The sequence below is a fragment of the Cygnus atratus genome, chromosome 1 (genome assembly GCF_013377495.2).
Source record: "Cygnus atratus isolate AKBS03 ecotype Queensland, Australia chromosome 1, CAtr_DNAZoo_HiC_assembly, whole genome shotgun sequence".
NCBI lineage: Eukaryota > Metazoa > Chordata > Aves > Anseriformes > Anatidae > Cygnus > Cygnus atratus.
In genome coordinates, this window is record NC_066362.1 from 177575730 (window position 1) to 177598994 (window position 23265).

Sequence of the window (23265 nt, forward strand, 5' to 3'; positions counted from 1 at the left end):
TAAGACAAATATCAAACCCCAACTTCTCAATTTTGAATTAAACTCAGGCTTTATCCACTACTTTTATGAAATATTTGTGAACAAAATGCAAAATACAGTTTGTAGCAATAAATTATGCTAACATTTTATTTTAAGTGTCCCATTATTGTGAAGTCATTTGGTATTCACCATAATAGCACTGATAATAAAGAATTCATTTGGTATTCATGTGGATGTTACATTTAGTGCCATTGGTATTCAACTGTAATTTAGCATTAGTTAATGGGCACTTAAAATGTTATCCAAATGATTTATATCACAGCACTTTAGTGTTTCTCAAACTAAGTGTACAACACTTATTTTACAAGTGTACTACAAAATAATTAAATAAGTGCACCTTACCTTCTAAAGTTTTTATTTTGAGACAGAGAAAAATCATTTAAAGGACCTTCACACTAACAATCAACATACTGTACTACATGAAGGTAAGCCAAGTGTATGTAAGTTGCCCATATTAAAAAAAAATAATTAAAAAAAAAAAAAAAGGAAGACGAGAGAGAGAAAACAAAGACAGTGGTACTTACTTTTTAACATACAGGCTCATAGCGTATATACTGAATTAAAAACCAAAGCTGGATGACCAAAACACAAGATGAGGTCTATCACTTCCTCTGCTGCCACTTGCAGCAAAGAGAGTTAGAATCCTATTTCCTCTGCTCATGCTTATGACAGTCACACATGTATGCTAATCCTTGTGGTATTATGATTACATTTATACTCTTTTCTTTGCAAGCAATATACTTAGAATCAATGCAAATGATTTATTTATTTTTCTATTTTTTTTAAAGACAAACATAAAACAAATGGGAAGAAGTATGCCATAATTCTGGACTGAGTATGCTTAAGTCATTATTTAGGAAAGAAATTCTCTTATTTTGTTTTCAGGCAAAGTATCTTACAATGACCATATGACGGTACAACCAGAAAAAAATTTGTGCCATAGAATCCTTCTTTTAGAACCAGGTCATGATGACTCCTACAAAGATGTTTTTCTTAAATAATTCTTAATTCTATCCTTAGTTGAAAATAGTGCTACTAATTTCACTACTTCAGTTCATTATTTTATATAGTAAACATATTCCTCCAACGATTTCCCAAATCTTGCATGAAAAATAAAAACACACTGCTCTCTATCTTAGTGTTATTTAATGACTATTATCATAATGAGAGCAATGGGAGCAATTCATAATGTAGATGAGCTTGTATAATGGCCAGTTGATTAACAGCTAAAATGGTAGCCGTAAATATTGTTGAATACTCTATGTCCAGCTAAAATCACACTCATTCTGTGTCAATCCAGCTGTGAGATGATGGATAGAAAGTAATAATAAAATCACCAACCTCAGAATGCTTTCGCCAAATGTCTATGTTCTTTCGCTGGGCTTTCGAGAAATGGTCCCAAGCTTTTTGTCTGGTAGAAGCGTTGAAAACGGCGACAATCTGCTCAACTTTGGTGAACAAGGAAGTCAAACAAGACAAGCAATTTATGTTGTGATCACTATAGAGAAGCAAAGCAAAGACACTAGGAGTCTATGGATGATGTCATTACTGAAACAACATCATCAATATCCATCCAATTATGTGTCTTTTGTACTTACATTTTATCAATGTTGGAGATGTCTGCCTTCAAGTCTGTCTCCATAACTTTAGTCTACATATAACTACGTACCAAAGAACATGCATGCAGCTGCTTCCCAGTGATGCCTGCTATAACCTTCTGTGCAGCCATGTGCCCTTGTGTTTGTGGTATAGGCATGACACTCAAGGCATAAACCTGAAGTGTTCCGCTGCGGCAGCTGTGTACAGATGAGCTGACTGAACAAACTAAAGCACGAAAGAAAAGCAGGTTCTGCTTGCAAGAGTAGGTAACTAACAGGGGGAAATTGCCAGCAAATAGGAAACACTAAACCATATTTAAATGCTGCACAATGTAACTGCAGCTGCTTCTCCTCCTTTATTTAATATATAGAAGCTCACCTGTTGCAGACCATTTTGTCCTGTGTCCATGGCCTATGTATTTTTATGTATATGAACAGTTACATTTTTGTGCGAGGAAGAGATGTGAAATGGGCTTCCCTCATTCAACTCTAATGAATTCATTCTGAAGCCAGACATCATTGTTTAGGACAATTATCTGGGGAAATTAAGATCCTTAAGTTTTTAACTATTTGTTCATCCTAAACCAGAACCTTTTCTCCCGACCCTATTTCCCTTCTCTTCATTCTAGTTACAAGCAATATTGTCCTTCCACAGCAGTGACCCCGCTACAAATGATTGGGCCAAGATGTAAGTTGCTTTCATCCTGGCACTGTTGACTACAAGACCATTATGAAAGCCAGATTTTTACAAATGACCTGGGCTGCGCTCCTGAGTGAGCAGCTGTGCTGACCTATGAAGTGAAACTCTAAAAAGCTTCAAGTCTATGACAAGCTTCTTGGATATTGACCTCTTTAGATTCTTGGGCCGAAATAATGTTCAATGTTTTGCAAAGCTGTGCTTTCATCACCTTCTTCTTCCTTTCTTCACTGAAGGAGAAGGCAGTAGAAGTGCTGTAAGGACCTCTGATCTGGCCTCTCATTGAGTTGCTTGAGAGCTTCTCTCTTTCTCTTCTCTAGTCACATATGTGAAGGATCTTGCTATATATCTTCCTTAAAATGGTGAGGTCACCTAGTAAGTCACTTGTAGATTTTTCACCTTTAGATCTGAAAAATAACCTCATTCAAATCGAATAGGAACACTTTTATTCTCTTTTTTACTACTTTTGCAAGCTACTTACAGACTCAGGAGGCTGCATTGAGGTGGGAGTTATCTCCTTTTCTCAGGTGACAAGTGATAGAACGTGAAGAAATGGTCTCAACTTGCACCAGGCGAAGTATAGATTGGGTATTAGGAAGATTTTCTTCATGGAAAGGGTGGTTAGGCATTGGAACAAGCTGCCCAGGGAAGTGGTGAAGTCACCATCCCTGGAGATACTTAAGAGATGTGTGGATGTGGCACTTAGGGACATGGTTTAGTGGTCGACTTGGTAGTGTTAGGATGATGGTTGGACTTGATGATCTTCAGTCTTTTCCAACCTAAATGATTCTATGATTCTGTATATGGAATATTTTATTTGCAACCATCATGGTTACTTAATTAACTTCTAAAAAAAATAAATGTCTTCTTTCAAAATTAAATCTTATATGTTGTTTATACTAAAGAAGTTGACTCAAAAGTACTGTGATGATCTGATCCATTTGTGATTCATTCAGGTTTTAATTGGAGATACTATAATTTCTGCATATTAGAACTTTCTTGGAATGAAGGGGGGATGTATCAAGGAAGTTATGAGGTGTATATTTATTCAATTAATTTGAAAAGAATGAAAATGCTAAAACACTCTATTATTATGTGTATAGAAACTCAGTCTAGAATTTAATTATTATCATTGTGTTGATGACCCAGATGCTCAGAAAATTGTGCTTAATTAACAACCTGTTTTTAGTTTGCAAGTGGAAATTCAAGTAGAAAAGATTCACAAAGAATCACAAAGATATGAGAAAGAGCTGGTTTTCCATTTTCTACTAATGGACATTAATAAGAGCATCTGAATTTTGAAAAACATTTGAACTTTGAAGTGTTTAATTTCCATTCTGTGAACAGGTGCTAAGATATATCAAAAGTCATTATCTGATCATTTCAGAAACTATCCTCAGTGAAAACGCAAGATAGGAAGATGTCGAAGAGTTTTTTGGGCATAGCGGCACTAAACAAAATGAAAAGCAGAAAAAGAATCTCCCTCACTTACATAACTGTCAAGTATTTAAAAAAAAAAAAAAAAAGGAAGTAGAATACTGTGAATACTAGACATGCTAAAAATCAAGGAGTGTAAAGAAATATTGTCCAACAGACAGCAAAGGATAATAAGGCAACCATAGGGGAGAATATTAAATGCCCGTTGTAACTCATGTTAGTTAACAGTAACTTAGATTTAGAAAGTTCTTTATGCCTACAGTTAGGTTGAGTTGCTCTTCCCATTTTCTCACACATTAGTGCATATTGTGCTCAATTTGCTTCACTTCTGAAAGGATGTGTGTGAAAGCAAAGTCATACTCTGAGCTCAGTCAAGAGTCCTCAGGCTGACACAAGTCTTGACTCCTGAGCCTTAAGGGAAAAGACCTCTTAGGCCTTAAGGAAAAAGAAAAAAATCATATATGTCAAAAACCAGTGTCCACTGCTATGTATTCTAAGAAATTATCAACACGTATACAGCAATTTAAATATAAACAACATCTTAGGTTATGAAGTGTTACAAACAGCAGTTAGGAATGGCCAACCTAAAAGGTCTCCAAGCATGACATTAGAGCTAAAGAGCAGTCAAGACCATTGTTAGACCATGGTTTGACAGTACAGGAAAGCAGTTTCATGTCTCCTTGTACTGTACCAAAATCCCACATTACTGTTTTATGAGCTGCCAACCTAGCATACACGCATTCTGCAAGTTCACAGGTTAGGTTAATTAGGTTGTTTGTAGGTTAATTTACATTGTATTGAGATTCATTTGTTCTCCCACAGACAACCTGAAAGCCCAAATATGGAATAACTCCTGTGCTTTGGCTAATTGGTAGACAAGACTTGATGTACCTATCCCTCATCAGGAACAACTTTGTATGGATAAGTACACTGGCAGTATGAGCCCACAAGGGGAAGCTGGGAGAGCTTATATTATCTGAGAAGCTCTCCAGTTAACTCATTTTTCTTCCATGCCTGTGTAAGATTTGGCCAAAGAGAGGCCCCACATTTGGGGCCGGTATCTGCAGAATCTAAGTGAAACAGTTGTTCCCAGTCTAGCCGCTGAGCATGATTTTCAGACTGTTGCCTGACCTCCAGAAGGAAATTTCCAAAATGAAATAATAGGTCGTGCCTATCTCTCTAAGGCACCTTGAGATCTAGGATGCACTGCACTATCAACTGTGACTAGTAAGTAGAATTATTAAGTAGCATGAAATATTCATTGTCAAACATCTGCTGGTAAGTTCCATGCTATATCAAATTTTCATTGACCATATGCAAAGCTGTTTCCTTACTAAATTAGGTTTCAAAAAAACACATTGTTCTGGAAGGGTCCATGCCATGTCATTGTTTTTTTCCTATGAATATAACTTACAGTGTATAAATAATTGCATCTTTCCTAATGACTTATTCTGTGGCTGGTAATTTATGTGGCATGTTTCAGACAAAGGAATTTATGTAATTGTTTTTCTGCTGATTTATAAATAATGAAAAAGACCCAAACATCTAAGCCTAGAATGATATGAAAGTTTCAATGTTTAACAACTGTAGTGTAACTAGAAAACACTTCATTAGAGGTATAAGCATATTAAATGTAAGTTTAAATCTCAGTTTTTATTGCCATAAAACATGCCACCGGAATAGAGTATTGTTATCAAGTGTAAATGTAAAAACAACCAGAAAAACTAGAAGCAACACCAACAAGAATCCCTTAAATTATGCCAGTAGGATTTTCATGGAAGATTGGATTAAAGGGAAAACTAGAATATCTCCATGGGAAGAGACAATTTGATACAGGTTATTTGAAAATGATACTACTGGAGAAGAAGAGAAATAAATGAGAACCAATATACAGCCACATCTGCAGATCAAGGGGCAGAGAGAACAGTTTTTACTCTCCCTTACATTTATCAAGCAGGCTATTTTAAATACAATTTAGTGAAGGCTGAAATTCTTCCTTGTGTTCAGGAGACAAGAGGTAACCAATTTTTCCTTTGCCAATTGTGTTATCAGCTGCCATGTATGCACGATCATTTTTAATTTCTTTTGTGGAATAATAAACAACATCAGCAACCAAATCCTTTATGACACCACAATAAAAATGAAGCAAAATAGAAACTGAAACACAACATGTTAAAATAAAAACAAAAGGTCTTCACTGACAGATAAAATAATCAGATTTCATATAGAATTTCACTCAAAATTCCACCAATTTAGGATACAGGATGAAAAGGGCTTTGCACTAAATTACTGTAAGTGCGAGAGTAGAATATATGGCAATTTAGCTCAGAAAAAAAATCTGTAAGAGCACAACAGTTGACACACAGGATAAAAGAAAAATCCCACCCATAAAATTACAGTGTAAAGGAAACTGTTATAGTAAATGTATAACATGCTTTTCAAATACAGATTCGCAGCACAGGGAGGATATAGAGTTGGCATGCTTTGGGTCAGAAGCCTCGATGCTGAATTCTGAATAAGTAGGAGTCTGCCAATCGATTTGGCTCCAAGCCCAGCAAACCAAGGAATTACAGTAGTCAAGGCTAGATGCTATAAGTGAATGAATTAGAGTCTCCAGGTCAATTTTGGATAGAAAAAAAAAAAAAGCATATTTCTGGCAACAGTCCTGAAAGGCATTTGGTAAAATGCTGAACAGACCTTAGCATAAAGTCCAAAGCTAAAAGTGTACGTAGGCAAATGATATATGACATCAACAAGAGAAATTGTAGATAGATTGCAGATTAATGAAAGAAATATTTTTTAATTATTGTGGGCCAAACCCTCAGCCTCTTGGTTATGATATTGCTTACTTTCAGAAAAGATTTTTTTTTCCCACATATTTACAGCTGAAAGACTGCAGCCCCTCCCTTCTATCCAATTCACATGCCACAGGGGGAGGAACAGATATGACTGACTCTGACTGGCAGAGGAGGGAACCATCAAAGCTGGAAATGTCACCCTGGAAAGGACTGCACATAGTGCAAGGATTGGAGCCTAAATTAAAATGAACCAATGGTCATCAGCTGGATAGTTAAGCAAATGTCATTGTAGGTTTTTATAATGAAGGCAGAGATTTTAAAAGCAATGCAAAATCACTTATCTTCCACAATTAAATGCCAGCCCGGTTTGCTTTCTTTTTTTGAACAAAACAAAACAAAAAGCAAAACAAGCAGAAAAAGTTGAAAGTGCATCAAAAAGAAGGCTGCAACTCCATAAGAAAATAGCAGGCTATTGTTTGGTCTCCTTGCTGTCTGTGTGGGTGTAGGTTCCTTAGAATATAGCCTAGTCTTAAGACAGGGCATGGTAAAGGAGAAAACCACAGGGCTTCTCTATTTTATCTCTAATTTCTACCTTTTGGGACAGGCCAAGGGAACGGTGCCTCCAGTGATTTACCTCTCAGATTGTTCTGCTCTGCGGGGAGTGAGTTTGCAAAGCTGCCATCCCTTCACTTGCGCTACTGCCAACATCTGTACGAACGATCAAAACCTCTCAGGGACTGTTCTCATTCACTGAGGCTAACTGGCACAATGTGCTGAGTTTCCCCAGAGCAGCAAACCCTCTTCTCCACAAAAAGGTACTTTCAGGGAAACTACTTTGCCAGCACGAAACCCAAAACTGTATGGAAATTGTGCGGGAAAATGCTTACCAGAGGCAGAAGGATGTTTTTACATTCTGTCTACCCTATATCACCTACCTGAACACTAGAAAGAATGAGAAACAGTCTAAGTTTTCTCTTCCTGAGTTACTATATTGTTTCTAGATTTCTCTTTCCTGGAGACCAGGAGGAGGTGTATGTGGGTTGATGACAGCGTCCCACGTCCTGGTGCTCTCCTAGCTTCATGGATGTGGCTCTCCTATTTGCTACGTGAACACTGCTGTGCTTCTCACACAGAAAGCTGTCAGTGCCCCTCTCTGCTGATATACCTCATTGTTTAAAAGGCTCTAAGAAAATGTGAGTACTGAGTTGTAAGTACATAACATTATGTATATCTACCTATTTAGCTTTAGCCTACACATACACATACACCTAACATAAATTAGATAAAATAAAAGAATCAACCTCTGTGTATTTTGCTGTCCCCATTCCCTTTGCTCATCCATCTGACTCAGACTAGTATTAGTCAACATGCTGTTGGGGGTTATTAAGAGGCTGAGTGGGCATCAGTGGTCTACACTGGAGTGATGCAGGAAGAAATCACTTTTCATAATATAATAAGCAGATTTTCTCACTTAGATGAAGGACAATCCCCCAAATGCTTGTTCCACAGCACAAGTGATAATTCTTTGCCTTGTAAAAAGATCCAACCTCAGTGTTAGCAGCTGTTCTTTTCCCTTCTTTTTTTCAGCTAAGAAACAGTGAAGAAAAGGGAAAGAAGGGGCATTATGGGGATACTGAAAACTCCCCATTTGCAGGATTTATAATGAAAATTGCACTGCTACTTGCCTGAGGTATGAATATCAACAATTAATGGTTCCAGAAATGGGAGAATATACCTTGTTATACTTGGAAATAAAAATACACACTGATTAAATATAGCACAGTTTGCCCTGCAAGGTATTGCTAGAAAATCTGTCTACAAAATAAGCTTTGAAAATCTTTTAGGTTGTGAAACGTGGTTTAATTTACAACAAAGAAACTGACAGCTTGGTGTAACAGCAAGTGCTGGCACTGTGCCATGTGATAAATCACTTGGACTCAACAAGACCACTTCACCTCCATGTCATTTCTCAACAAACAAGAACCTGACATCATGGCAGCACAACCCAGTAGGGTAGGTACAAATGTACTGTACCTGCTCTTTTAATGCCACCATCTTATATTACATAACATTTTATGGACCTTATCTTGACATCCAGAAAACAAAAGCAAAAAACAAAGCAAATCAAACCAAAACACCACTACCATCGACAAGAACAAAATCAACAACAGAAAAGCTCACTAACTCGAAGGAAGATTAAGTGAATGTCACTCTCTTCATCAGTTTGACAAGATTATAAACCAGCCCCAATGCACTGCATTTAATTAGCTGTTCTTATTGTTATTTATTGTTTGGTGAACCTTACTTTCAGTTCTCAGTTTTAAAAACAGCAAGAGTAGGAACAACTATTTTGGTAACCCCCACCTCCCCCCCCCCACCCTGCAAAAAAAAAAAAAAAGGAAAAGAAAAAGAAAAAGAAAAACAAATGAACTAAAAAGGAAAGAAACCCAAAACAAAAACAAAAAACTCAAAGGAACCCTGAGATGAAGAACTGAAAATGGTGAAGAACTGAGATGATGACTGAGCCCGGCAGGTCCCACTAAGTGAGGCAACTCTCTCCAAGTGATAATTGGCCAGGGATCTTGCAGCTTAGGATGTTCCTTGGATATCAGGAAGGCTATATTTATTTTAGACATATATGTTTTCTTTTGCTGAAGAAAGCAAGCAAAACAGAAAAGAAAAAAAAAGTTGTCTCACGCATGTTTTTGTGGGAACATTTACTTCTCCATTTGCTTGCCATACCTTATGTTTCCTGGCCCACCATGAATTGTCCCCTTATCTTTTTGTTTATTGCCTCCTTTCTTCTTACTTACGGATTTTTGCTCCCTCTTGTTGCATGACTCCATCTTCCCCTCCCACTTATTCTATCCATTTCCCAGACTCCCATCTTTTTCTGCCCCCATAACATCTCTGTCATCACCATGAACTACACCATTTGGGACAAATCCAATGATTTGACATGAAGCAAGTGTTGGGCCTACTGAACGGAGTAAACACTACAACCGACTATAGTTGCATAAGGTTATTCATATTCATATTCATATTTACAAGGTTTATTCATTCACTTAGAAGCAGCCTGAGCAGTTTTAGATGTGTAGGCCACAAAGTATGTGGCAATTCAGAAAACCTCTTGGGTGAAACCTCCGTCTTTCTGTCCTTGCCTTATTCTCATCTCTTATCATTCATTTCCACATGACTTTTACAGGTCACCTCTCATCAGGCCCTTCCCTCTATCCCTGCTCAGCAAGGCAGCTTAAGCACAAGCACATATTTCCATGTGATTCGAGCACATGCCTCTTTTCTTTGAACCTTGCTACATAACCTAGGAGATCCTGCAGGATTCAGGTGAGTGGGATGAATTGTGAAAATGGGGTCTTAGACAGAAATCTCTTGGGAGAGAGTTCTTTTATTCTGCTGTAAAGCACCATGTATATTTAATGGCCTACATAAAGAAAAGAAAAGTCTTAAAAATAACAGGACAAGAGCTTCTGCTGAAATTCTGGCCACACTTAAATCGATACCAAGATTCCTATTGACTTCAGGTGGAGTGAAAGCTACAGACAATGGAAGGAACAAAGCAATCCAAAGAATATGAAGTACAAAGGAAGAAGCTATCTGTAACACTACAGGTTGCAACCACAAAGGCTTATACTGCCAGAAAACAGGGAGGAATTATAAGAATGCGAAACAAAATAGAAATGGAGTCTTTCATCTCTATTCTCTACCACAACAGATGCATCCAGGATAGATATGCTTTTCAGAACATGTGTACATGAGATGGGAAATGGGAGGACAAGTAAAGAAGAATAGAGATACCCAGCTGAGCTTTACTGGACAAATTATCAGTATAGAAGAAAGCAAACAGCACGCCTACTAAATGAGCTAATCAAAAGGGACTGGATGGATTGTGGATGTTATTTTGTATTTTTTTTTTCTTAGAGATACATCAAGGTAGAAAGCAATAGTGGCAACTAATGACGTGAATGATTAATGTTTTTGTTTGTATTATAGTGGTACTCTACGACACCAACTGAGATCTGGGCTGCACTGTAAAAACACATTATATGACTCAATCTCTATCACAAAGAGCTTAATGATGACCTAAAAATTGCACATAAAGTAAGCTCCTATTTTTGAATTAGTCACTGGCAAAAGAAAGAAAGACTATAAGACCGGACAACTAAAGAGCAGGAAAATTTTTTTAAAAGTTGTTATTAATGCAGAGCAATTGAAAGAATACTCAGAAAGCATGAATGCATATAAAAAGTCAGACCTCTAAAAGAATTTTAACTAGCACCCCAGTAATGAAGCCAGCTGCATTTATAGTGCTATGAGGATATGCTAAAAAGTTGAAGGATTATTGGGAAAAAAGACTGCAGTATGGTATTTAAGGCAAATCCAGTAAAATGGTGATTTTAGTAATCACCAATGTATCAATGAAAACCCTAACTCTTTTAAAGTAATAGTGGAACTTTTGAAGTAAAACTATAACGAGAAAAACAAAACTTATTCCAGTCCATTTTTGAAGAAAGCTCAAAAAGGATTTTTAACATTTTCTTTCCTTTCTTTTTTTTTTTGTGTGTGTGTGTGTGTTAAAATTCAGATTCTGTCTGTGAAAGCACTGATAATGTTAAAGCAGATTAAGTCATATCTAGAGAGATCAGAGAATGAAAATGAACAATCCAGAAGAAAGGATAATTTTATTCAGTCTGTTAGAATACACTTCCCTTCAGAATTATTTCTCTTCAATTTTGGGGGGGCAAGAAGAGATGGAAACGTGTTGGATACATCTCTGCCATTTGATAAAAGGTCAGAGAACTGCAATATGCCACTAAGGTCCTTCAGCAGGGAGAGAAGGGAAACTCGAGGTGACAATCCTGATCTTTCCAAGGGGGCAAAAACAGAGTTTTCTCCCCAGAGATTTTATTCTTCTTCATGAATAGCCCTACTGAGTAAACTCAAAGGTGTATTTAGCCTCAGATCCTGTATCATGAATAAAAGTGCTAAGGATGCTCAGCAACAAGTTAAGTTGATAAATTGCATAATTTCCCAGGTTGAGGTTTCTTTGGTTCCAGGACTTCTTGAGAGATGTGTATCTCTCTTTCAGGTACATTTTAGATACTATCCAAGAGTACAAGAAAGCAAACAAGCTTGCTGGCATCAGAAAGAAGTGACAGGCACCCAGATATTGAACTGTGGAGTGAAAACTATCTTTTCTCAGTAGCAAGATGGAAAGAATATATACAAGAAGAATGGATGTGGACTACATAGTTCAGATCTTAAGATCATTTTCAAAAAATAAAAGTAGACGATGGCACATAGAGTTGTCATGAATTTCTTGCTGATGATGTTGTGTACTTGCTTACTTGTTGTCTATACTCCAGTTGCCCTGGATGCTTCCCCACATCCTTCCTCACCCCTACCAGTGCAGGAGTACACCTACACAGGAGCTGTTAGATTCAGAGAACCACAGCATATCACTCTGATCAAAACTCCTTGCAAAGCTGGGATACCACTCATACACACTTTTGCATGTTTGTTTGTTTGTTTGTTTGTTTGTTTTCTCTGCCATCACCATGGCTTTTGTGACAAAGGTGCACTGGTGACATAATGAAAATTGCTGTGTTTTTTCTGACCTTCTCAGAAGCCAGCTTGCTGTCCAGGAAAAAGTAGGGAATCACTTAGATGCTGTGTCTTTTCTTTTTTTAAAAAAAGAATTAATAATGTCATTTTTAACCATAGATACGAATTCTCATATTTTAAGACTACATAAGCTTCCCCAAACTACAAGGTTTTAATCCCTGATCAGAATTAGAGCTGTACCAAGAAAAAGATACTGACATTTTGGTTTCAGCTAGTGGCAAAATCTATTTTCAGTACAAATACTCTGTCAGTTCTAGTGAAGATTGCATCCTGTCACTTATAAAATGTACTAAACTTTGTAACAGCTCTGCTTTTACTGCTTATTGTGATGACATGATATTTAGTAGCTGAAATGGAAAAAAAAAGGTGTCAGCATGTAGCTTGTCCATCAGGTCTCCTGGAAATACCAGGATGGCCTACTGGCCCAGTTTGAGTGCTGGGAACTGCTACTTTGGACTGCCACTGGCTTGCCTAATGCCAACAGTAAGGTTGTCACTTACCCATTGTGAATAAAATATAGGATGGCCATTTTTAGATAGGTCTAAGTGATTTAGAGGTCTACATCCTAGTTTTAAAAATTGCTTACTGAGAGCCAATGAACTAACTACTGCTTGTCAAGTAGGGTGAGAACCTGCAGCACCTCTCTTCTCCTTAACGCCAATCAACGCACAGAGGGATCTCAAGGTTGCTGGGGAGTGGCTTCCCTTTTGAGTAACTTCATGTACACCATGAGGTAAGGACATTTCTGTTATTAGTTACAGTGGAATAAATGACTGCAGGTTTCTACTCCAACTTGCCCTCTAGGATAAACCTGTGTCTATCCACACCTTCAGGCTTTTTACACAGGTTGTAAGTCTCTAGTGATTATCTGTAATTAACTGTGGTGGGTTAAAGCTCAGGCTTTCTACAATGTACAGGGGAAGGGCTTCACACTTGGGAGGACATATAAGGTCACTGCTGTAACTAGCTGATAGTCTATGCACATAGATCCCCTGGATGGAGATTTGCCATAGACGTTCTCATTTTGCCGTGTAATAGGAAACAGGGAGACAACTTCCTCCAGCTGGGATTGTTCTGGATGAGGTGCCTGAAAGCCTTCTGCCAAACACCCTATGGGAGATCAACACTCCCTTTCAGAGCATCTGACCTCACCATTTAGCATGCTCTTGGAAGGAGGGAGGCTTAGGTTCAGTTCCTTCCCTAGCATTCAGGGTGTTTAAAGATATCTGCCCAAAAGATCGTTCCAGGCATTAGGCACTGAAATTTGCTGAAGGCCATGGACAGAATGGAAGTGAAAGCTACCATGTGACAAGCAAGTAATCTGTCCATAATGCTCTTGGACAAAAAACACCCTCCCACTGTTCCCCCATAGCACATGAGAGACTGATTCATAGCCCCTGATATGAACTTGATGTCTATGCCCCTTCAAGATACATCCATTAGTAAGGCTGACAAAAAAGACCAACTGAATGTAATAACATGCTCAGTACCCAACCATGGGGCACTTCTGTTAATTATGCTGTGTGTCTATCTATCTGTGTTTGGGGGTACTTCCATCCCACTGTAAGTCTGGCCCTTGAGATAACAAGTTTATATTTGAATATGGGATTTTAGCTCTTCATTCACCTATAGGTACTTTTGAAAAAGTCTAGGGACACTGCACAAAGTAGTTTGAAACCTCGATAAGAAGCAGATGAAATTTACTGTGTAGGGATGAGAAAGTCAAAGGAGAGAATTGCATCTTTGCTGTAGTCTAAAAAACACAGATGTTTCCAGGGCTTCCATTTTTCTTAAACATGAGGATCAACATGCATAATCCTTAGGCTGAAAAGGTGGTTTGGGAGGAAATTAAAAGGAGATGCATGGAAAGGCAGGGAGCAGTGTCACATGTAACGGTGCTGTGCAAGTAAAGTGAAAAAAATTTAGAAATCAAACCACAAAGATGGAACGGTCCATATTTTAACCATAGATTCAAATCTAGGAAAACTAACTAACTTAATAAAAAGTAGAAAATGGACATTTTTCTCTCGTTATCCTTTAAATAACTGAAGAAACACCATAAGGAGGCTAAGAATCCCTGTAGAACTTAAATCAGGGGCTGTAAGTTGATGGTGTGACAGCAGTATTATACTTTATTTGCTGATTATCCTGGCACAAGTATCTTGGTTAGGTAATTAATTCAAGTCCTGAACACTTGACCCGATTTTTTAGGGGTAATCCGCTTGGTAATCTTCTAAATACCTGCAGGCAGAAATAGGTAGCAGGAATTTCAATACCTGTACTTCTTTAGTGTCTGGGCCAATAAGCTGAAATGTTCTGGCCACACTAATCCTCATTAATAAGAAAGTATTTTATACTGAGACCCACATAGACGGCATATGTGTTCCAGGTGAGTGCACTTCAAGCCCATTTGCTTAACTTATCTATTCTTCACTCCCCATACTATTTACTGCTACAACGCTGGCATTTTTACCTAACTCCAAGTTCTTCCCTTATGCAATGTCCTTCTGTGTTAAGATTGAACACAGTAAGTGGGATTAATTGACCCCAGACTATGCATGTGAAAGTCGGACATCTGGTTCTGAGCTAGGCCCTCTAAGAGTCCTCTATGGGCAGCAGAGAAAAAAAAAACGGCATCTCCAAAGGATGATTCATCTTGCTGGAAGAGCACTACAAGGTGGGTCTGATGACTTATCCTCTGGAAATGCTTATTTTTCTATGCTCACTGCAAAGAAGGCCCAGAGTGGTCAGCTCAGACTAGGACATCTGACACAGATCACAACAGAGGAGCGACATATAGTATTTTAAAAATATTGTAATATCTATGTCAAATGGACACAGAGCTGCAGCATTACACTGGACTTTTGGATCCTTACTGCAGAACAGCAGAAGTGCTTTTTGTCACTCTGCAGTATTTAATAGACCACATTCTTATTTTGGACACCTAGTATTTTCAGATTCTTCTTCATAAATTGACATATTGTAGTTCATTAGATAGGGCTGTGAGAAAACAATGGAAGAGGAGGCATAAAACATTCCTTGGATCAACTCAAATACAAGAAAATTCTTGAAAAGGGGAAGCTCATTTCACATTCTCCATGTTTAGTAATCTTAGGCATATACACGTGTAAAGCAAAACATCATCCATCTGTTCATAGCAAGTTTGCAGAGAATTTTAATAAGACATTAATGCTAATAATGGCCAATGTTTATGATGTTTATAAAATAACCAATGTGGAGCATCTGGAAAGCTCATAAAATTTGTTCTTATAAAATCCACAGCGTGTAACACCTTTCCCTGAGCCTGTGTTTTTGCTGACCTTGTCCTCAATGGCCAGACGTGCCAGAAACTCTCTTCTTCCAGGCCATTGTTGTGACTTTATCACTCTGAGACTCATGTTTTGAAGCCAGACCTATTGTCATTTCTGTAAGTTCAACATTCAGCACATTACAGGAACAAACCAGATAGCCAAACTGCTAGTTTCCACCTGAAACTACAGGGATCTCTATTTCCAAGTGACAGATGTTCCACAACAGTTGGTGACAAACGGGCTAATTTAGACAGATTTAACTAAAGTTCAGCCTGCTGACAATGGGGGATTTTTTTTTTTTTAATGCAGCTGAAGAAGGTATTTCTGAATACTGGGGCTGGCTGTTGCATACAAAAATTGAACAGCATGCGTGGTGCCCGTGTCTCTGCTCCTCACACTGTCTTTTATTTGCTGAGACAGGAGATGATATTGCCTAACAAATTGCCAGAGGAATTAGCTGACTTTTAAAATTTACTCACTGAACATATATCCTCAGAAGCCAAATGCTTTTGGCCCAGATTCTTTCTTACTAAGTTCAGGTGTCTAAACTCTTAAATTAGAAGGACAGTTTTCCTAGGGCTGAATTGGTCTTCTGAGGTGCTGAGCTCTCCATCAGCTCTGCAGGAAGCTTTCAGGCACTTCTGGGCCAGAAAAATAGTGCAGAAGAGCCTTTAGGGTTCAAGATTTTATGTAAAGATTAGGGGTGTGATTCAGAAATTGCAATGCAACAACTGCATTGCCCACCATCTGTTAAATTGTCCCAGTTTTGGTTTTTAACTTGCATATTAAAGCTAGTTCCATGCTCCATGTTTCTGAGTATCATAAAGCTTCTTGCTTGAGCATGACATTATTTCACAGTTTGGGGGTTAGATGAAGTAGATGGGCCCAAAGATATTATATAGACATGTTAAAACTAGCTACAATGAATTTCCTTCTCTTCTCTTCTCTTCTCTTCTCTTCTCTTCTCTTCTCTTCTCTTCTCTTCTCTTCTCTTCTCTTCTCTTCTCTTCTCTTCTCTTCTCTTCTCTTCTCTTCTCTTCTCTTCTCTTCTCTTCTCTTCTCTCTTCTCTTCTCTTCTCTTCTCTTCTCTTCTCTTCTCTTCTCTTCTCTTCTCTTCTCTCTCTCTTTCCTTTGAAAAACACTTCTAGGCAAATTTTGTGATTGCTGTTTTATGAGGGAAACCCATTAAGGTAACTTCATTGATTATATTTCTGTACTAAGGAAATAGCTGCCAGCACTAAATATTTAAGGCAGTTTATCTGCCAAATTAATACTGGCATTGTATCAGCTGAGCAGTCCTGATGCCAGCACTGGTACAGCATATTCTCCGACTGTGGGGGTGGCCTGGTATGCTGTGAATATATCCCTACGTTTCTGAATCCTACTGCCTTTCCCTAAACCCAGGCTAAAAATATAACCTAATTCTCCTCTATTCTGTAATTGGCCTGAGCTGTAACTCAAAGGTTAAAAATCACTTCTCTCCACAAAAGCATGATCTTTTTCAGAGCAGGGAGGCTTCTGTCTGGTTTGTTCCTGAAGTGTTTTGCCTATGTAATTGTAGACATTATGCATAGAGCATGTCCTCATCTATTAATAATAATAATAATAAATAAAAACTACTGAAACTTTGCTCACCTTGAGAAATAAGCTCTTAGGAATGGTCCTTGTTCCTCCAATTGCCACAGAGTATGAAATAGGACATGAAGTAGAATATGACTGCATTGCAACTACTTACCCCCAAACAAACAAATAAAATGATAAAAAAACCACTACCACCACCACCACCATCACTACAACACCACTGGACAAAAAGGAGTTACTTACATTGTGTCAGGATCCCTGTTAAGGCATTTTTAAAACTCTCCTTGGCTTGCTCCATCTCTTGCTCATGAGCTGCCTTTTCATTCATGAGCCGGCGAACGTGGCTGTTTGCGGACTGCACCATCGAATAAAACTGGTTTGCAGAGCGACGATTCACCTCGCCTCGCTCAATCCAGGTAAGCAGCACTGTGATGGCCTCTGAAAACTTGCTATCATCTAGAACAATCAAAACATTGGGTTTTAAATAGCAGACATAAATATCCTGTCAAGAACACATTTTCTGCTCTGTGTCACATTAAAATCACTGTAAATCACGCTCGTAGTGTATCATTTGGGGCAACTTTTGGGTCCTTTGTTCTATCAGATGTAGGAAGCCAATGCTACCATGTGAAGCTCCATAAATCTTCCTTCAAGACTTGCCTTCTGCTTATTCTAATAGCTTTCTCACAATAAAAAGCAGCCCACACACATCCATGGGCTGACTCCTCTCTTTTGCAACAGCTCCCTTAAGCTGTTCAGCAATATGAAATGGCCTTAGAGAGGAGTGAGAAGAACTTTATGTTACAAGAACCACTGAAGAAATGGAATTTGTCCTTGTTAATCTTCTTGGCCGAAAGCTCAGTCTTGGAGCTTGGGCTCAGCCCTACTTTTGTCAACAGATTTCACTACCGTCACATTCTTATTAATGAACAATGACTAGGCTGAACAACTTCTGCTTGAAGCACTGATTCATTACAAGGAACTGCTTTGAACAGATGATGTGTCTGTATTTATTTTGTATTTTGCATTTGTCTGTGCTTTATTTTCAACATTTTTCTTAAAGGAGTCCAAATGAATTCAGGCAAATACCTGGATTACTGCTTTTTGGTTAGCATTCACGTAACTGAAGTTATATTTCTCTGCAGAAAGATCAACAAAACCTGGTGGCTAAATTTTGTGCACTTCTTTCCCAGATAATCTTATTTCCTCTGACAGTGCTCTCAGCTTCCCCAGAAGACTCTTAACACAGCATCCATTGCACTTCTGGCTTCATCAGGATTAAGAGGACACATTTCTTTTTAAGTCCCATTTAGAGCAAACTGCAAGAAAACGTTATTACAACAGTGTCTTCCTGTGGAACCATTTTTTGTGCAGTTCTCTCTCATATTTTTTTTCTTAAGGTTTTTTATTCTATAAAACTTCAATTTCCAAACAAATCATTTTAAACAGTTCATCTGGTCCTTGCTGCTTAGATTTCTTCATGTATTTTAGATGATAGGTACACCTTTCTGTAGAAGGTATGCTGTTAAGGTACAGAGAGGTAGTATAGTTGTAGCCAAAAGACATTTAAAATGAAAATTGGAAAATATTAAAACCAACCATCTGTGTTGGAGAATACAAAAATGTGGAACGTCGTTTCTAAGACTCTGCATTCCATGTGCAAAGAATAAAGAAATACTAATACTCAAGTGATGATTTGGGTTCTTATTCCCAATCAGTAATCACTTCCCTAAAAGGTGAAGAGCTTAAAGTGCAGAGAGGAAAAGTGCCATGCTCTGCGCCCACAGCCTGTAAGGAGTAGATTTTACTTTGCCTTATCTTTAGCATCTTATTAACTGAAACATGCTTTCAGCTATAGCAATGGGATTTCCTCTCTGCTCTCTGTGAACGCATGTTCACTCAATGTCTCTGGAAAAAAACTGCAAAATAAGAGCATCATAACTTCCTTTCTCTGTATGATGGTGTATCTGTTGTGACTTTACATTAACATGTGATTTATCATCATCATCATTAAGTAATTGTCTCTGGAGAGGAAGAGGCAGTTGGGGATCTTCATTTTCTGTGTTGTCCCCTCAGATTTGTCTCCACATTCTAGCTTCCCTGGATGTATACAAAGCAGGTATGCATTAAGTGGCTCTGATGAGTGAAGCTGTCTGAATATAGGCCTTAGAAAAAATAAATGTAAACAAAACTTGTGCAAAACCTCCTCACTGATAAACAAAACCACTCTCCAAGCTTTTGCCTCCTGAAATACATGGGAGCTGGATGTCACAAATCCAATACAGCCAAGAACTCACTCCTGGAACATAATGTTTATTATAATTACAGTAGTCAATAAGAATAACCTGTAAGGGCTTTTGGGAATGTTAGCATGCAATTTCCAACAATCTGTAGAGTCAGGTCACCCTGAGGATGGCATCAACCTGTTAACTGCAATGTTGTAACTGACTGTGAGTAGAGAGTAACTGCAGCTGAATGTTCTTCTTTTTCTTTGTAGACATCATTATCTGTATCATCACACATAATTTACCAGCCAACACTAAAGCATCATTTTGAGTAAATTATCCCATTCAATCTGGGTCAAGACATGAACCTCAAAGTTGGGAGAAATGGTGCACAGAAGCACCTCTGAAGAGGTACACCATGACCTGTGAAGAAAAAGTATGCAGAACTGGGCAATAACATTTCATGGAAATGTATCAGGAAAATTATTTGCACAGAGCCATTTTCCCCTTTTCCTACTTCAGTCTCTCCACAATACACAGCTATGCGTTGTTTTGCTTCAGAATCTATACGAAATGAAAACACCCCTTCTTTTGTTTTGTTTTTATCAGGCACAGTTGGTGTGTATAAGGGATACACATAAACATGCCATCCATCTGCCAGATGGATTCAACCCATTTAAGAGGACATGCTGAAAACTTGTTTTCAACTTACTATAATGCCAAGGAGCTGCAGAGGACTGTGGGCTTGTTATAGTTAATTCATAGCTCTATACTAGCAGGAAAATTTTCATTGGTAAACATCAGAATCTTCATTGATTACATAATTAGAAGATACATTAAAAAATGCTAGAGGGTAATATATTCACAACAGGAGTGCATTAGTTAATAAAATCTTTTATCTACAGTTCTAAAATTTCCTTATTTCACCTTCTAGAAATAGAAAAAATAGAAATATTTTTCTATTCCTAAATCAGCTGCTCAGTGACTGGCACAAGGTAACTCACCGTGAATTAATTTTCTTCATCCAGAATGGAGGGACTCTTTCTGAGCAATCAGAGGTTCACTTGGAAAATCAGATTTTTATACCAGATTGTTCATTTATTTTTTATTTAGTAGATAAATAGCAGAAGAAATGCAGCGATGGAATCTAATTTAAGCAGAGCATGAACTGTCTTATGATTGCAACCATTCATTAAAAAAATAAAACAAAACTCCTAATTCTGTTCAAAATTATTCCCTTGCGGTAGGATGCACATAAATATAGACTGTTTAAAAACATACTCTTAAAATAAATTCCTTTGTATAAGAAATGCTCTCATATGTAATTGTTCCTTAAAAATAAGCACACAGCAAATTATTTCTTGCACTTAAATCATTTCTCCTCCAAGTTGCAGCACTTTTTAAGTAAGTAAGGTAGGATTCATCTCCTTCATGTCAACCTGAGTTTGTACACCCAGACTCCTGGTACAGTCAATGGGAAGAGTTGGACACTTCTTGGACAAGCTTTGTTGGTCCTGTTTTAGCTGTCTACTTGAAGGTGAGGCAAAACTTGCCTCAAAAGTGCCTGCTTCCCTCAACCAGCTGTAAAGGAAGCCTGGGGTGCCCTGCTCATATATTGACATCCCTGCAAGAGACATCAGCATTTGGTCTGAGGAATCCCAACTACTACACAAGTACACCAGTTGCAGAACACCCACTCAGCTTTTGTGTACATGTGTTGGGTTTTCAAGTTACACAGCAAGCTGTGATGCACACTGTGACTTTTTCATATACCCACCTATTGCTGGGTGTCTGTTGCTAGAGATTTCCAGGTGCTGCTAGACTCAGTCACATGCCTCTAGAGGTACGATACTTCAAATTCTTCTTATATGAACTGAAGATATTTGGCACTTAAATCCTAGCTCACAACTTAGATGAAATGAAATATAAAGAAAAGAAAATGCATCCTTACAGCTGTCTGGGAAAATGTCATCAGGGATATTTCTATGAAAAAGGGAACAATTGTTGACAAATGTTTTGCATTTTTCTGTCTATAATTTGACGACCTCCAAGCAACCACAACAAGCACTAACTTCTTAATAGAAAAAGCTATGACGAGAATGACTAACAAATGGCAAACTGGAAAAAAGCATTGGAAACAAAGATTTTATTCTCAGTTTATGAAGTTTCCCTGGGTAACACCAAGCAGAATTCAGTTCAGAGGAATCTAAAATTTTGTGACTATTTGTTTCTCAATGTTAAGCACCTTCATAAGGTGCTTTCACAACTGGGGTGATGGTTTCTAAGGCCCTAGCTATTACAGAGAAGACAGATTAATCCATCACTCTAAAGCCAGGCATTCAAACACTCTTATTACTATCATTTTTATATTTGTATATATATTTCAAATATAGCCAACTTTCTATTTATGTATTTCAAGAATGACATTGTATGCTGGACTTTTAGCCAGGGCAAGATCATACATTGCAACTATAGCTGCTTTTAGCTTTGTCAGTATCTTCCCAAAGCTAGGCTTTCTCAAATGCTTGAAAAATACCTGAGATAATTCACACAATTCACCCTGGGAGCCTGTCTAAATTATAGCTATTCTATGTTGTCCTACTGGATGTGCTGTTGTCCAAAGTCCGCACATACTATCTCTTGATCCTAATCTCACTCCCCTAATGCAGTCTCTTAGGCTTGCAAGGAGATGGTTAAGGACAGAGCTGTTGTTCATTATCTTAATGCCTGCACCTAGAGAGCATATGCTCATTGCATATGCTTTAGGTTGCATTAATGATCTCATTTTTCTCTGGCCCTTCTGTGAAATAGGAAGAGCTAGGTATGCCAAGCTCTGCCTGGACCAGAAGAAATCCAGTTAAACAACTCTTGAAGGTATCACTGCATCTGAGAGTGTCTGTGCTACAGGGTACATCGAGAGGGGACAAGAGCCATGGGCTGTGTCCCATCCACCTGCATCTGACTGACAGCTTGTCCTCTGCCAGCTGTAGCTGTGCCACAGGAAGATGTTGTGTCGCCTGTCTCATGCCCACCAGCTCAGCACCATCCATTTGCTGGTGGTTACGCACCCTCAGGTCTGCCTGGAGCTGCCCATCTGATCACATCCCACAGACAGTTTGTCAAACCGAGCCCAGTTATCACAGGAAAGGGGCAGAGGCCAGCTCAGGTTGGAAACTGCTTCACTCCATATAACTGCAGCAGTGAGGATGTTTGAGCAAGGTTACTGTTATTCTGACTTCTGATCTGATAATTTGTTAGACTATAACTAAGATTTCTAAAGTGAAAGCATTGAATTCAAAACAAAAAATGACAAACCCCAGTGCGTGACTGGTGTGGGTGAATCGGGTCAGGGAAAAGGTGTAGTAACATCACTCATCAGCAAGTTCAACCCAGCTCCCCTGTGCATCAGGAACAGTTTGCTTTCCAGCACACGCCACACTTGGTGCCACAATGATGACCTATTTTTCTCTTGGCTTAAGAGCTTCTCCTGCACAGAATGCCTGGCACTGACCTAGAAACACAACTCTTCAGTCTGCTACCCTCACCTTCATTTTTCCCCACTCAAATACTTTATATAACTGTGCCAACCACCACGCACATCAGTCTGGTACTTTGGGGATTAATAGCATTTTTAACCCAATGGTACTGCATAATAAGTGAGAATCTGGGAACAAATATTCTTACTGCCAAAGAGTTACTTTAAAGACAGATTAATCATCCACCTTACTCTTTCTTAACTATATGCTACCCCAGAGAAACTTTTGCAGTTATGTAATAAATGAGTAAGTGAAACTAGATTATATATACATATATGTTTACTAAAAGATATCTTAAAAGGAAATCTCTCCTCCCTGTATCATCAAACTCCTTCCAATTTCAGTCACGCAAGATTCTTCCAGGGGTGGGTGTTTTGTGTGAGGCACAGAAATCCATTAT

General features: G+C 38.3%; 1 protein-coding gene across 11 annotated transcripts in view; it reads right to left on the reverse strand.

Moving 5' to 3' along the window:
- The window catches only part of ENOX1 (ecto-NOX disulfide-thiol exchanger 1), a 366413-nt gene that overhangs the window by 64880 nt on the left and 278268 nt on the right, over nucleotides 1-23265 (reverse strand). For all 11 annotated transcript variants that reach the window (XM_035553403.2, XM_050715842.1, XM_050715826.1 and 8 more), the window contains 2 exons: nucleotides 17348-17560; nucleotides 1381-1487 (listed from right to left, as the gene is read on the reverse strand). In XM_035553403.2, coding sequence (XP_035409296.1) covers nucleotides 1381-1487; nucleotides 17348-17560 — 320 coding nt within the window. The remainder of the gene's footprint in view (nucleotides 1-1380; nucleotides 1488-17347; nucleotides 17561-23265) is intronic.